The 15,513-nt window shown below is 41.0% G+C and overlaps 1 protein-coding gene across 1 annotated transcript in view; it reads left to right on the top strand.

Annotated features, from left to right (window-relative positions):
• Positions 1-12,491: 12,491 nt before the first annotated feature.
• The window catches only part of psma4 (proteasome 20S subunit alpha 4), a 6,421-nt gene continuing 3,399 nt past the window's right edge, over positions 12,492-15,513 (top strand). The window contains exons 1-7 of the mRNA XM_020620939.1: positions 12,492-12,570; positions 13,034-13,068; positions 13,423-13,465; positions 13,630-13,792; positions 13,964-14,041; positions 14,168-14,256; positions 14,748-14,887. Coding sequence (XP_020476595.1) covers positions 13,066-13,068; positions 13,423-13,465; positions 13,630-13,792; positions 13,964-14,041; positions 14,168-14,256; positions 14,748-14,887 — 516 coding nt within the window. The 5' untranslated portion in view covers positions 12,492-12,570; positions 13,034-13,065. The remainder of the gene's footprint in view (positions 12,571-13,033; positions 13,069-13,422; positions 13,466-13,629; positions 13,793-13,963; positions 14,042-14,167; positions 14,257-14,747; positions 14,888-15,513) is intronic.

Below are 15,513 nucleotides of genomic sequence, written 5' to 3'. Positions count from 1 at the left end.
GTTGATTGTTATGGAAAGTGTTTAGAGTTCAAACACTTAAAAAGTTAATTTAAAAAATTATTCTAATGTTATTATTTGAGTAAAATGCACTGGTTTGAGCTTTGTTAAAATGAGATTTGGCTACTTTTCTTTTAGCTCTCATCCAGAGGGATGGCTAAATAAGTGCAGTGTCTTGCTACAGGGCATATCCTCCACAGTACTACCTGTTTTATAGGAAACAACACAGTGGGCAACAGTGACAGGAAAATGAGACACAAGAGGAATTATCTGCAAAGTTCAAACTTGCATTGTCCGATATACACATGACACCGAACCACCAGCACCTATCAGCTATATTCGTACTGTGGTGTCCCAGTTTAGGAGGCGCACACCAAAGTAGGACAGACTGCAGGACGGAGCAGCTTTCAGACAACCTTGGCAGAATGACTAAGCTTTGAGGGCCAGAGAGAGTATTGAGAAACATGGAGAAGGAGAGAGGTGCAAGAAATGAGAACAAAAGGAAACGGAGGACAAAGAACAGCCTACAAAATGTCTGGAGCTTGGTACAGGTGTCAATCAACTCATTCTTTGGTCTGTAAACCATCACATGGTCTTTTACTATTTGACCAGCTGTGCAAAATCCAAAAATATTCAATTTACTGAGATTTAAGACCAAGAAAAGCAGCAAATCCTTACAGTTAACATCCTTTAACTATTCAGTTTTTGCATTTTTGCTTGAAGTATTTATCAAATTTTCAAATCAGATCATCAAATTAGTTGCAGAAAAATTATCACCGAAACTCTTTAGTTCCACCTTTGATGGCCATACAGAAATTTACTGAAATAAACTTGTGTAAACCAAAAAAAGTTGTTGAGCATCAGACGGCCTGGTGATGAAGATGCTTAACATATGAGCCGGTTCAGTTCTTAATGGGGGCGTTTGTTATTCTTTTCACTTTCTCCAAACATTCTGCCTGTATTTCTACTGTCATTGTCGAATATGGGCAAGAGACGTGTGCAAAACCGAAAAAGCTTGGCACAAAAAAGTACCTAAGACCTAGAAAAAATTTGTTTTATTCAGTAGTATAATACATTTTGGTCATTACTCAGAAAACTACTGAGGCTACACAGCTTCACCTACAGATGAACATATGTAGAAAATCACAAGCACAGTGTGATCAGACTTCATTTGGTGCCACACCCAAGTCTTCTGCTCACAGCCTGCTTTGTTCTGGCTCTGGTCACTGCTGCACATACAAACACCGCCAACATAACAGTGCAACAAAGCAGCAGCAGACAGTAGGTCACACACTCGTCTTGCCCGTCTGTCCTTTTGTGCATATATTCAAATTCCTCTCGCACATGTGTGTGTCTGCTGCCAGCACGCGTCATTTGGTAATGACTCGCAACCCGCAGCCGGTCCACAGTGACTGAAACCAGACGCTGCTAGCAAACTAACTGACAGCACAGATGGCACAAATATGACAAGCACTTATTAAAGACTAATTCAGCTCTCGGGGAGGCAGCACAAGCGCACAACTGGACCACAGGCACAAGTGAGATGTGACATTATCGGCTGCTTCCCAACCCCAAATGGACACGGTGCTAATTGCACAGGGCTGAGAGTTTTTTTTTTTTTACTGCTGATTTCCCCTCTTAGGCATTTTTCACAGACAGCTTTAGGCGAGAGTGGCTGGCTGAGTTAGATCTGTCAATCTGAGCAACCACTCCATCAATCTGCAGGCAACGCAGTGAGAGAAACAATGCATCAGCAGCAGAACTAATACCACAGACTAAGGGCTAATGCTGACCACCTGAACACGCTGAAGCACTTAAGTAAATGTTCAGAATGTTTGGCCCTTTTCTATTTCCCAACCAAGACAAATTACAGCTGATTTTAGCAACACACATTTCACTAAAATCGGAAGTTTCCATATTTGTGCAGCACATCCTCTGAGGTCCCCGCCATCATTGTTTTGTGTGGGTTCCTCAAACTGAAACCCAGCTGTGAAAGTCGTGATTTTGGCATCTGGATGTACACAGCTGCTCAACAGCTTTCTGGGCTGGTAAACAAAATGATTAATTAGATATTTATTGATCTCTATAGGGACATTCCCCTTGCCTGCCCCACAGGCTGACCTCTGAGTGCAGGGTCAGATATAACGCAGTGACCACAAGGCTTTTAGGGATTCAGGGAGCTGACCAAAGACACTTCAGCAGGGCAGATGACTGTTAACTTAATGTTTGAACCATGCGTATCATGTGGTTGGATCTCTGAACAGTAAACCACCCAGAAGTGAACAAGGAAAGCGAGATAAACTGACAGAGTATAAAGCTTTTGTCCATTTGGTAACATCACTAAAAATGTGTCAGATAGGGCAAGAAACACTATTAGACAGATGATCATATAGGTTCCTGCTTGGGTTATATACAACAGAAAATAATGTCAAATACTAAAACTGTGACCCAAACTAGACACAGTTCACAAACTGACCTTCTGATTCAACTTTGACCTTTGTAGTTGCCTTAGCTTTGCATGCAAATTGTTTTCCTGCACAATCAGGGATTATTAAAGCACTAATTTAACTACTGTGTCAAATTAGAGCAGTTCTAACAATCTTCTCTAATATAAATGAATATTTTTACATTAACAATTGATCAAATGACTGCTTAATGCCAGGTTTGGGACAACAACCACACACAATACTGGACGTTAGTTAAAAGGCCTCACCAATGACTTCTTTGAGGACCATGTTATCATAATGGGTAAAAGTGATAGACATAACTTCAAAATTTAGCACCACATTGTAATAAGCCCAAGTTTTCTATAGATGCACTGCACACAAAAGCTAGAAGCAGGGTCCTAGTCTGCAGATAGCCTGACTACAGCTTGGTTTAATAGAATCCTTCAACATGAATCAATGCCTACATTCCTTTTCTTAATCATCCCCTGTTCCCTGTCAAACTCCCTCTCTGTGTATCTCCATCTGTAACCATCCGAGCAGATCAGAGGAGAGTGTGGCTATGCTGTTGGCTGCTCTTTGCCCTGGGCAGTGCCAGGGGACTGATCCATGGCCCTACCAGTTACTACATACTACACAAAACCAGGCACTCTGTGTCAAAATAACTCTGTGTCTTGGTGTAGTTTCCAGTCTTTAAACTGTGTTTGTACCTAATGAAGTGACAGCCATACGGTCTGTTAAATGAATTACACAGAGAGATGGGAGAAGTAATAATGGGTGCAGAAATTCACTGGGGGCCCGGCTTTGAACGGCTGACAGAATAACAAACAGCAGCATCCTGCTAAGAATCAAGCCATGCTGGAATCAAAGGGACTTCTGCTATCATGCTAACAACCGACGCCAGTGACACATTTGTACTACAGTAACTCCTGTGAAACAAATGAAAGTGGCTTTAATACTGTTGGACAGCTGCACAAGAGACATGTAGGATCTCACCAGCTGTCTATCTCACTCTGGAAAAACCTTTTACTGTTTCTAAAGAATATTTAAAACCTAACAAGGATAAATGTTTATACATTAAGGCTTCAACCTAAGCTGCATGTCTTTGGACAGTGGGAAGAAGCCAGATTACCCACACAGGCACAACATGCAAACTCCACACAGAAAGGCACCAGGTCAGCTGGGGATTGAACCTGGAACCTTTTAGCCCACAGGCAACAGCACTAACCACTGCTCCATTGTGCTGTACTTAAAAAAAAAACCTAATAAAGCACAATAATTTGCAAGAAAAACCACAGACTTGGCCAATGAGAACACACTGCTGGGATATCTGGGATATGTCAGACGCTAACATTGGGCAGACTTTCTCTCTCACAAACAGCAATGACAACAATGGAAACCTGACTACTTTACTGTATCTTCTCAAATCCTCTTGTCTTTGTCAGGACAAAGACATGCTATTTAAGATCCGCCACCAGCCCCCTCACACACACACACACCACCACCTCCACTGCCATTGTAGAAGGTTCTATAAATACACCTGGTTAGAGACGCATATAGTCGCACTGAGATGGTGTATTGAGTATTGACCTCAGCCTGGTATTATCTGACATGAAGCCTTGGGCGTTGTAGCAGCAGGTTTGAATGTGACTTCACTGCTAAAGCAAAGACACTGGGATCCAGTGTCAGCCAGCTTCGTTCAACAAAACCATTCATCTGTTCATAAAAAAAAACTCAGGTCGGTGGGCTTGTGCACTGAAATAATTTTACAGTAAATGTGCCGATGAGCTTATCTCCATGATCTAAGAGACATCATCATCACTGCTTGTAGATTATGTAAGGAAAACACCTGGATGTTATATCTTATAGGACCAGTTGTTTTTCCCACATTGAATGGAGCTGTACCATGTGACTTGTCTGTTAAACCTGAATGTATCAGTAAAATATTCACTGACGGCGCATTTCATTTATGTTATGTCAGAATATCAGATTTTGCTGTACAATATCTACTAGGAGCTAGGAGGCTGGATGGGGGTGCAATGAGTGAAGATACTGGAGTGCATCTTTCCAGAGGTTTTTTTTTTTTGTCGCAAATCAGTTGGTGATTGGAAGTTTCAGAGAAACACGATGATTCCCAATATTTCATAATTTCCCAGTCCTCACTCGACCATCATCATTGAAAGCGTATACAGTATCATTTTTGTCTTGGTCAAGAACAAAACCAAAGAAAACCAAAGAGATGAGACCAAGGACGTGAGAGCAACTCCACCTTCTCCACCTGCTCAGTCAAGTCAGTTTGTAAAATCAACCTATATGAAGCTGGATGGTTTCTGAAAGCAAGGGGCATAAATTATGGTTTGAAATGGATATCACCTATTCACTGTAAAGCACATTTCCACTAGCTCTCAATCCCTTAAATGTCACCTTTCTATTAAATTCCAGTAGAGAGGCTCCGTAGCTCTGGCACAGGAACAAAGGCTTCTTTCTCCTCTCCTCTTTCTGGATATAAGCTGGAGTTGACTGGCTGTGTTCGTAATTACTGAAGAGGGACACTCCATAATGTTGAAAAAGCAACTACAACCGGAGAGACGTTAATGCTAAAGGAAGTGTCACCTCTACAATTATCATAGGTGTCCAGAAAAAAAGGATTAGAGGCTCTCATTCTACATGCATTATTAAAATGACTGTAATCCCAGTTTCTTCAGCCATTACTGTGTATTGAATAAAATTTGAATGTCAGCAAAGCTGACATCACAAGGGGGAGCCAAACAAATCAACTGCAGATCACCTAGAGGAAGTGAGAAGCACTGGTCTGTCAGAGCATTTCTAAATGATGCAACTCTAATGACTTTATCTCTTTACCTGAAAGTGACATCATGTAAAAACTGCCGCAGGCTAGTCAAATGCTACCGCAGCTCTTCCTCAGAGCTGGTGGATGAGGAGGAGAAGGTTGGATCTCCTCCTGAAGCTGATGGGCTTGTGGATAGACACTTCTCCTCCTTTCAGCTCCATCTTGGACATTCAACCCACTTTGCTTATTGCTAGAGATGGTGTCACCTTCATATAAAAGGTGGCGGTTCTTGATCATATATACACTTAACAAACCTTTGAATTTGATGTTGACATTAATCACCATTTAAAAACACTTTATTTCATACAGGAATTAGATACACCGTGACTTTCAGTTTAAAAGCCTGTCATAAACGCTGCTGATTAGATTAGTGTATACCCTGTATAATTAAAGCTGACTTGTTTTTACTCAGATTACCCACCTGTTCATTTTCAGTCTGGAGTTTATTTAAAGCTTGACCAGAGGTACTACTACTACTGTTGATTATTGCCTGGAACTCAAATAAATGTTGTTTAAAATCATACAAAACTGAGAAAACCAAGAGCTATTCACATTTGAGAAGCTATAACCAGTGAATTTTATTGGGCAGTTTTGCTTAAAAATACCTTTATTTGCTGATTATTTTTCTGTCATTTAATCCAGTAACTGGCTGCTGTTCCAGCTCCAAGCTTGACTATGTAAAGTCATATGTACATTTCCTGTACATAGGCTTTTTATTGTCATCAGCAGAATGTTATAGGCCTACAGCTTTTACAGCACTATGATGTATAAACATCCAATCACCTTGTTTAACCAGAGCATCCTGGTGTCCAGATGTAAAAATCCTCAGCCATGTCCCATCAGACAGCAGCAGTTTAATGGAAGCAGCCTTAACGCCTCACACATTAAGCACAACGTCACAATACAGATCTCCGTATGAGTAAATGACACAAATACATATACCTGCAGCCTCTACGTCACCAGCGTCACACAAATCCATTCATTCAAACCTTCCTATGCGACAACGAACCCAAATCCGCTCTGCCGTGGATCGATCGAGCTCGACAGCATCACATCCATTTATACCAGTGCGTCACGTTTACTGCAGCTGCACTGACTCCACAGACACAAACTGCAGCCCAGATGTGGCGCCCAGCATACACCAGGCAGCATCTGTAACTGCACATTTACGCATTATGTAAGAAAAAAGTTATTTGAGGCAGCGGTGGCGGCTTGAGGGTGAGATGATGAGGAGAGCTGGGAGTCCGGAGCCCTCAGTGCGTACAGGGCTGCCGGACGGTCTTCTAACCATGTCCATTCATAGCATGCGCTCTGATATCATTTGAATGGGGAACAGGAGGCTGCAGCTGATGTTCTGACAGTGAAAGAGACTGCGAGAAGCGGGGGTTTGACATTCCCCAGTCTGAGCTTCACCTACTGGTCGGTTTTACTGACAGCAAAACTGCGCTCAGTTAAATGGTAAAAGGGCTTACCTCCTCCACTGCGCCTTCGGTCCGTTGCTCCGCAAACCTCCCCGCTATAAACCCCGTTTTACTGATGAGGAAGAGCCAGCAAGCCGTGCGCCTACTGTACAAATTCTCTGATAATGCCGCAGGGAAACGCTGCCGTGCGTAACAGTCCGCACCACGTATCCGGCTGCTGAAATCTCCAAATTTGCTGTAGATACGATCCCGTTGTGTGTTTCCCTTCTCTGTCTCAGTCCCGCTCCTGAGGGCTTCTGTTGTGAGTGCTCCCGTCACGTCCCCCTCTTCCTGCAGCTGTTCTCTGCTCTGCTCTCCTTTTTCTCCTCGTCTGGCTGCAAGTCCTACAGTGCGTGCACTCGCACTGCGCGTCCTCGGCCCGTAGGTTGGGAACTATACGTATATACTGTATGTGCTATGAGTGGGCGGGATTTGGGAGAACCCCCATGTGGAGTAACAATAATTGCTTTCAAGCAACGAACTGGCAGTTTAGTTTGGATTTATATTCGGTTTTGAGGATGTAGAATGAACATGTAGGATTCGATGACAGCACATGTCTGCCATGAATGTGGGGTGTGGCCACAAGGGTGGACATCACCAACCCCTAACACACATATAGGGTACACAGAACAAAACACAGATCACTCTTCGTCTTTTTCATTACTTCGCATGTCAGGTTTACAAGTAGTGAACTTTCTAAGAGTCAGATGCATGTGATGAGACAAGAGAAAGTATGAGCACTGTTTGCAATTTCCTGGTTTTCTTAGACAAATATCAACAAACACAATATTTCTAAGCTGATAAGAGTCATATGTGATTGATTAATGAGTGATTGATCACTGTCTGGCAGTAGCTTAGGACTCATCAGTGCATGAATGATGTTTTTCCATCAAGAACCACAGTGGAAATACAATAAGCCTAAACACAACATTTTGCAGTTATGTGAGTCACTAGGCCTTCTGTCTCTTTGTGTCACATACACCAAACTAAACTGGGATACAAAAGGAGATTAGTGATACTGATTTGGCAGCTTTGGACATGTTCAGAAACTGTCAGCGAGTTAGGATCGGCAGACCCACAGAGAAAAGGCTAGGCAGTTAGGAATATGTTGTGCCATGGCAGCTATGACATGCACCCTGGTCGTGTGGTGGCGACAGTGTTTCATTGTGTTAAAAGATAACCTTTGAATACTTGAGGTGTAATTAGGGGATTTTTAAAAAACACAAATGTGAAGTCGATTTATTTTTGTTTTAGTAATGATGGAGTGTTTCAGTGACTTCATTATAAGAATGAGTAACAGGTTTTTTCCTCTTTGGGGCATGTGTTGACAGCAAAGTGCCTGTGAGTCAACACAGCTCCTTGTCAAGATGAATTCAGTCAGTTAAAAGGTCGGTGTCATTCCATCGGTGTGGGGGTGTGAAATCCAACTCTTTTTGAGGTGTATAGAAATAACACACACGTTGGATTTTTGAGGAATCTAATTAGGGAAGATTTAGCAGCACATCTCAGATCAACCGCTCCAGGCTGGCTCACTCTTGACAGACAATACCACTGCTGGCAGCAGACTGACATGCTTTACCTTCACATGTGTGAATGGAGAAACAAATTGCACACACACACTCATGCGGCAGGTTTGAAAACATCCCACCTGTTTTTCATGGGATCGGTTTCCAGCCTGGTGACATATTTACCAGCCAGACATTTTGAAAAGGAAATCCTCCCTTTGGCCCTGAAATTTGGAATCCAACTCTATAGTGAGGGGCCCTCGGTGAGCATATTCAGGCCAGCTTCAGTGTCCAGAATGACAGGAGCTTCAGGACAATAGACTGGAACAGTTGATACAGTGAGGAGTACAGCCTGGAGGCCAACAGGACTCGTCTGTCGACTAAGACGCTTAGGGGGGACAGGATCATCAAAAATGAAGACAGCAGAAACAAAGGGACTACTTGGTATTGTACCGAGTGAGACATCTGAACACTATCAACTGTAAAATAAGCAAAAACTGCTGGATCCATCTGTAAGTTCATCCAGTGCAGAGTGAGGCTACTGTCAGACTAAAGGAATGATTTGGCATTTTGAATATATGACTATTTGCTTTCAGATTAGATAAAAAGATCAATACCACCCTCACATACATACGTTAAAAAGTCATACTGCTAGCATTAGGTTAGCTTAACCTAGCATAAAGACTTGAAATGGGGAAATCAGGCACTAAAAGACCAGTTTTACCAAAGCTCACAAATTAACATGATGTATTTTGTTTAATCTGTACAAAATCAAAGTGTGAACACCACAATCAATGTGTTGTTTTTACACTTCTGTTTCCAGTCTTTATGCTAACATAAGATTTCACCTTCGTAGCTCATTATATAAATAGCAAAAAATGTTTGCTATTAAATACTATTATATACTAATATACAATTACATAAAATTAATGTGTATAAATAATAACAATGGAACTGTAAAATAATCCAATAAACTATTCAAACTCAGCCCACTGTAATAAAAGATTAATTGATTGTGCTTCTCTTCACAATACCAAAGTTTTCTTTCAGGTTTTTTCTTTATTTAATGCAGCAAGTTTTTAAGTCAAAGGCTATTTTTCCAAAGTCCCAGTCATGCCCAATTTTATTTTTTTCCTGGACTTTGAATGTCTTAGCAACCTTGAAATGAATAAAGTAATGAATAAAGGACTTTCCACTGTCTTGGAAACGTCTGGTGCCCAGAGGCCATTTAGCCCTGTCATAGGCCTGCTGGCCCTTTTCCACCATCACCACAAGCAAAGGCTTAACCACACAGTGAAACTGCTGAGTCATACCTCAACTGTACATTAAATCACATTTTTCACACGTCATCCCATCTTTCAGATAACAAAACATCTCTTTCTAGCAGTTCAGAACAACAGTAAACTCTATCAATACATCAGACCACACCAGGTGTACTGTAGAGCATACCGATGCCAGAATAACAAGCATTAATATTAATCACGACTTTACTGAGGAAGACAGGTCAGCATCTCTGTTTTGACAAATCTCAATTCCATTTTCTCCAGCTGATACAAACAGCATCAGTTATGAAATCTGCCATCTACTCGATAGGGGCAGATCTAGAAAAATTTGGATGGGGTAGCCAGGCTGAGGCACAGAATCAGAGAGAGGTGGCACGTTAGAAATAAATGTAATGAGTAAATGAAACCCTTAATTCAATGAAATAATAAGCTATTTATTTGGTGTAAAAATGAAGGTGCAGTCTGTTAGTGAGGCTTGGACTCATGACCTCAGTGTTTCTATAATGCTACAGCTCAGCTAATGATCATTTTACTTCAAAATACCACTTTATCCCAGAGTCTCACGGCCACCTGAGGTGACACACGGTCTGATACCACTCTCAGGTCCTAGTCATCAGTCCTCGGGCATCCCACCATTTCAAAATCCTCTGTTAGTTTTGCTTTGTGTCGCAGTTTCGCAATGATGTGGGAAATATACATGAATGAACTAATACTTTCAGCTATTGTTAAGACCCCACCCCAGGATCTTTTTCCTTTGCATTGAGCTTTATAGGCACCAACAGAAATCCCCTGTGGAACAGGCCTCCAGCACTGATAGCTAAATAATGATTACAACAACATCAGCTCCTTTAGTGATACCTAACAATTAGAGGCCAGAGGACACTGGATAGTTCACATCACGCAGCCAAAAGCCGCTGTGTCAAAACAATGTGACTATTCGCTAAACAAGATTATCCTTAGAAGATGTTATGGCTTCAGCTCAAATGTTTTACACTTTGTGGTCAAAGCAATGCGAGACCAGTTTCAGAGGCTTTAAAATGATAAATATGTTCAATGAAATATAAACCTAGTCCAGGAGGAGCTATGAGCCAGCTCCCCAGTCAACGCTGGGGCCAACAAAACAAATCAAAATGCAATGTACTACTCGTCTCTAAATAAACAATGTGGTTGTTTACTGAGGTGTTGCAGCTGCAGTACTCTACTTCCCTGTGCCAATCCCCAAAGAGCAATGCAAGGATGTGATTATTTTTAATATTCTCAAGGTAAACCGCCAGGCTTTGGCAACTCTGGGCTGTATTACCAAGTGGAAACCTCAAACAAGAAACAGAGCTCCATACAACAGCACTGGTCAACAGATGTAGAAATCATTGTCTGATCTGCATGCAGTCAATTTTTCTAGAGTATATTCTTCATTTTGTAGAATTAATCACAATTAATTGGTCTTTGACAAAGCAATCTCACCTCAGAGTCCAATTAGAAGCTGTTTTGGAGTGTTTGATCATATCACATGACCCTAAGATCGACAGAGTTTGCCAGGTGACATTCGTGTTCACATTTCTATTTTTCTGTTCAGTTTAAGAATTGCAATTTCAGTTTTAAGATGACAGCAGGGATGACTGTTTATGTAACATTATTCACTAGAATCATGATGTGTGCATGGTTTAATTTTGAATAAAATGGGGAAACCCTTCATTTTTAATAATAATTGATATTTTCATCATTAATATTATTAACTGAACAATGTTACCCAGCACTCAATTTGACCAAAACTCAAATCAAAAAACTGAAATTTTTCTTGTATATACTGTATGTTTCACATTTGTGAAGCAATGATAACAAGTTTGTTTGGAATAAATACAGGAATGATTCATTATTCAACAGGTGAACACACAACAATAGAGAGTGAGCACACTGACTGAAAAGCTGCCTCATACACACAACCACCTGACCAGAGAAGTCAGAGGTCAGGGGGCAGGGTCAGCTACAGCACATCGCCCCTAAGGAGAAACTCTGAAGAGCTGATTTACTGCACTGACCGTAAATGTACTTCAGCCAAGCTGACTCTTGAGTGATCAGTTTTAAAAAGTGATTTATATAAAGAGCGCCATGAATCCCACACTAGATGCACTATGATGTATATGGACTCATTTATAGCACACACTAAAGGAAAGGTGCCCCCCTAGTGGTCAAAAGTATTTATTACACATACTTAGATTTACAGCTAAACACTGGAATATAATTTTGTGCAAGAAAGCTTTTTTGTGGCACGCTGCTCTGCCACAAAATGTCTCAGTGCCATCAGTACCTCAGTCTTTCTAGTCACCAATAGGATCTGTTGATGGAAATAATAATGCTGCTCTCCACAGCTGTAAAACAAGGCACTGACATCAAATTCATTTGGGTTCCAGATCATGTTGGTATAGTAGGAAATGAAAGAGTTGACAGATTAGCCAAAAAAGAAATATATAAGTCAGCATTAAACTTTCAAAGACAAAGGGAAAGGGCATTGTATAGAGGGCAAGTAATAGAAAATCGCAACAGTACTGGGATCAAGCAAGGGAAGGCATTTACAGTACATTTAATCCAACCTAAAGTAAGGACAATGAGAAGTTTATAACCAGACTGTGAATATGGCACAGTAATCTGAACAGTATGATTCACAGAATAAGTAAGCATCCAAATGGACTTTGTGACATCTGTAAAGATTTTGAAACAGTTGGGCGTGTGATAATGGACTGCAGAAAGAGAGGATATGATAAATAGCTCAGAACATATGGATTATTAGGAATGGGAATACAAAACATACTGGATTATTGGGGTCAAAATAGAAGGATTTTGTTCAACTTTCTAAGAAGAACTGGACTGATTAATATAATCTGACGATATGGAAAAGAAGGAGATCGATAACTAAAGATGGCAGTAATGCTGCAACATCGTGGATGCCAACTGCCCATAATATACTCAAATGAAGAAGAATACATCTGTTTTGTGACGTCATTACACTGCGCCTCACAGAAATCTCTGAAAGCGGTAAGCATTTTACATCTACAAATTAATATTATGGCACTGTTTTATTCAAAGCTAAACAATTTTTCCTTTGTGCTTGTGTGATCAGTTTACAAGAGTAGTTGCTTGCCAAATGTGAAAGTATCAAGGAACTGCGGCGACTGAAATTTTGTTGATTCATCTCCATTTGTGTTTACAGTTAACTGGGCAGCAGTTTAACTAAAAACGAGCAATTTCTTTAAAAATTAACTGTAGCATAAATCTGAACAACCCGATCCCATAATAAGAGTGTAATACCAACCTTAGTTGGACATGACACACCGTATCAGTTCTTATTTGCGTCTCTTTCACTTTCAATGCCAGCCGCAGATGACAAAGCAAATGTGACGGCAATGTTATAACTAGCTAACGTTAGGCTAACTGGTTAGCTCCCCAAACACTAGTCCTCACAAACACACTCATATTTGTTTATATTTGTTTTCCGCAGTGTCAGAGGGTGGGTGATTGCAGTCTCCAAGAATGGTGAGTTAACTGGACTGTTAACTTGGACTTTGGTTTGTTTTTTTTGTAAAGACGATGTGCTGCGTGGCTTCCTTCTTTTTCCTTCTCATGAGGTTAAAAACCAGACTCTGCAGCCAGTCAGCCCCTTGACAGGAGGTACTGCTGTACCTCGCAGCACTTTATTGCTTCTTTTCTTGGCAACAAGAAAAGGGAAAAACACCCCTTTGCCCCAAAGTTTATAAGGGGTGACTGTGATAACACTTAAGAGGAACTGTAATACACCTTACAGTATATGGAATTTCTCCGAGCTCTCAAATCTGTGTTTTAAAGTTAAATAAGTTCTGATTACTTTTCCTCTCCTCTGTGTCCTCACAGTCTCGTCGATATGATTCACGAACAACCATCTTCTCACCAGAAGGTAAGAAATATTACATAATATATCTGATGAGACTGCAGGATCTTTACTGTGTGAAGGTTTTCATTTATTCATCCTAATTTTAAGACAGGTGAAGGTTAGCTTGGTTCTTAAATGTCTTGCCTTTAGTGCTTTGTGTTCTTGACAGTCCAGTATGTCATTTGCAGGTCGTCTGTACCAGGTTGAATATGCCATGGAAGCCATCGGCCATGCTGGCACCTGCCTGGGAATCTTAGCCAAAGATGGAGTGCTTCTGGCTGCGGAGAGGAGGAACATCCACAAACTGCTGGATGAAGTGTTTTTCTCAGAGAAAATCTATAAGCTGAATGAGTGAGTTTCTTAAGCTATTTTAAAAAAAAATTTGCATTATTAAAAAAATTGTAGCTGCAGTGACATCTTTATAATTGCTTACAGCCTGTGACTGGATCAGATTATCACATATAAAGAGACAAGAAATTCACTGTTATTGCACTAATCCTACATCTTCCCATTACCTCCCAGAGACATGGCATGCAGTGTGGCAGGAATTACATCAGATGCCAACGTCTTGACCAATGAGCTGAGGCTTATAGCACAGAGGTGAGCTCTGACATGGAAGCTTGTGCCACTTCAGCCACACTGTTCTTTCATTTCTGCAGCAACTAAAAGGTCTTCTAGAGGGACAAAATACAAATATGATTATGATGAGCTGTGTTGCTGTTGCAGATACCTACTGCAGTACCAGGAGCCAATCCCCTGTGAGCAGCTGGTCACAGCATTGTGTGACATCAAACAGGCCTACACACAGTTTGGAGGTACAGAACAGCACCACACAATTAAAGCATGTTCACATTTATATGTCAGTATATTGTAGTTTTTACACCTTATGTGTAGTTACTTAGTGTACCTATTTCTAGTTAATATATTTTGGTCTCCTATTAAAAGCTGTGATCTGTTTGCGCATTCACGTGCCTGAAATGTATTGTCGAATGGGAACCTGCTATAACAGCATTCAGTTCTGTCTTAGAGAGCAAAGTCATTCATTTGCAGAAGCTGGCTCAAGTAGCATCCTGTCAGACCAGCTTTATGATAATGTAGCAGGTATTTTTGAAAAGTATCTAAACTTTTCATCTATATTTTGTCAGTCAGCAACTCATAAATCATTAGGAATCTTATTTTTTAGTCTCCCACATGGGGATGTTTTCTTTCTCTCCATTATGGTTAATTTAACTATTTGACAAATTGTTTTACTTTTCTCTTTGCATCAACATGAATGCAGTGTCATTTTGCATGTGCTTGCTCACAGGAAAGCGTCCGTTTGGAGTCTCCCTGCTCTACATGGGCTGGGATAAACACTACGGCTTCCAGCTCTACCAGAGTGACCCAAGTGGTAACTATGGAGGCTGGAAGGCCACCTGCATCGGAAACATCGGAAACAACAGTGCTGTAAGTCTCACAAGAATTTATTAAAGCATGTGTCCACTTCTCTACAACTGAAGAAATATTAACGTGGATTGAATTTGCAGTAAAACACCAGTCTGCAGTCCTACATACAGTGAGGAACAGAAGTATTTGAACACCCTGCGATTTTGCAAGTTTTCCCACTTAGAAATCATGGAGGGGTCTGAAATTCACATTGTAGGTTCATTCCCACTCTGAGAGACAGAATTTTAAAAAAAATTCAGGAAATCACATTATATGATTTTTAAAGAATTTATTTGTCTTGCACTGCTGAACATAAGTATTTGAACACCTGAGAAAATCAGTGTTAATATTTGGTACAGAAACCTTTGTTTGCAATTACAGAGGTCAAATGTTTCCTGTAGTTCTTGACCAGGTTTGCACACACTGCAACAGGGATTTTGGCCCACTCCTCCACACAGATCTCCTCTAGATCTGTCAGGTTTCGGGGCTGTCGCTGAGCAACGCGGAGTTTAAGCTCCCTCCAAAGATGTTCTATTGGATTGAGGTCTGGAGACTGGCTAGGCCACTCCAGAACCTTGATATGCTTCTTACGGAGCCACTCCTTGGTTATCCTGGCTGTGTGCTGCGGGTCGTTGTCATGTTGGAAG

Source organism: Monopterus albus, unplaced genomic scaffold (assembly GCF_001952655.1).
Source record: "Monopterus albus unplaced genomic scaffold, M_albus_1.0 scaffold7.1, whole genome shotgun sequence".
Taxonomy (NCBI): domain Eukaryota; kingdom Metazoa; phylum Chordata; class Actinopteri; order Synbranchiformes; family Synbranchidae; genus Monopterus; species Monopterus albus.
The sequence above is the reverse complement of the archived record's forward strand: the minus strand, read 5'-3'. Positions and strand labels throughout refer to the sequence as shown.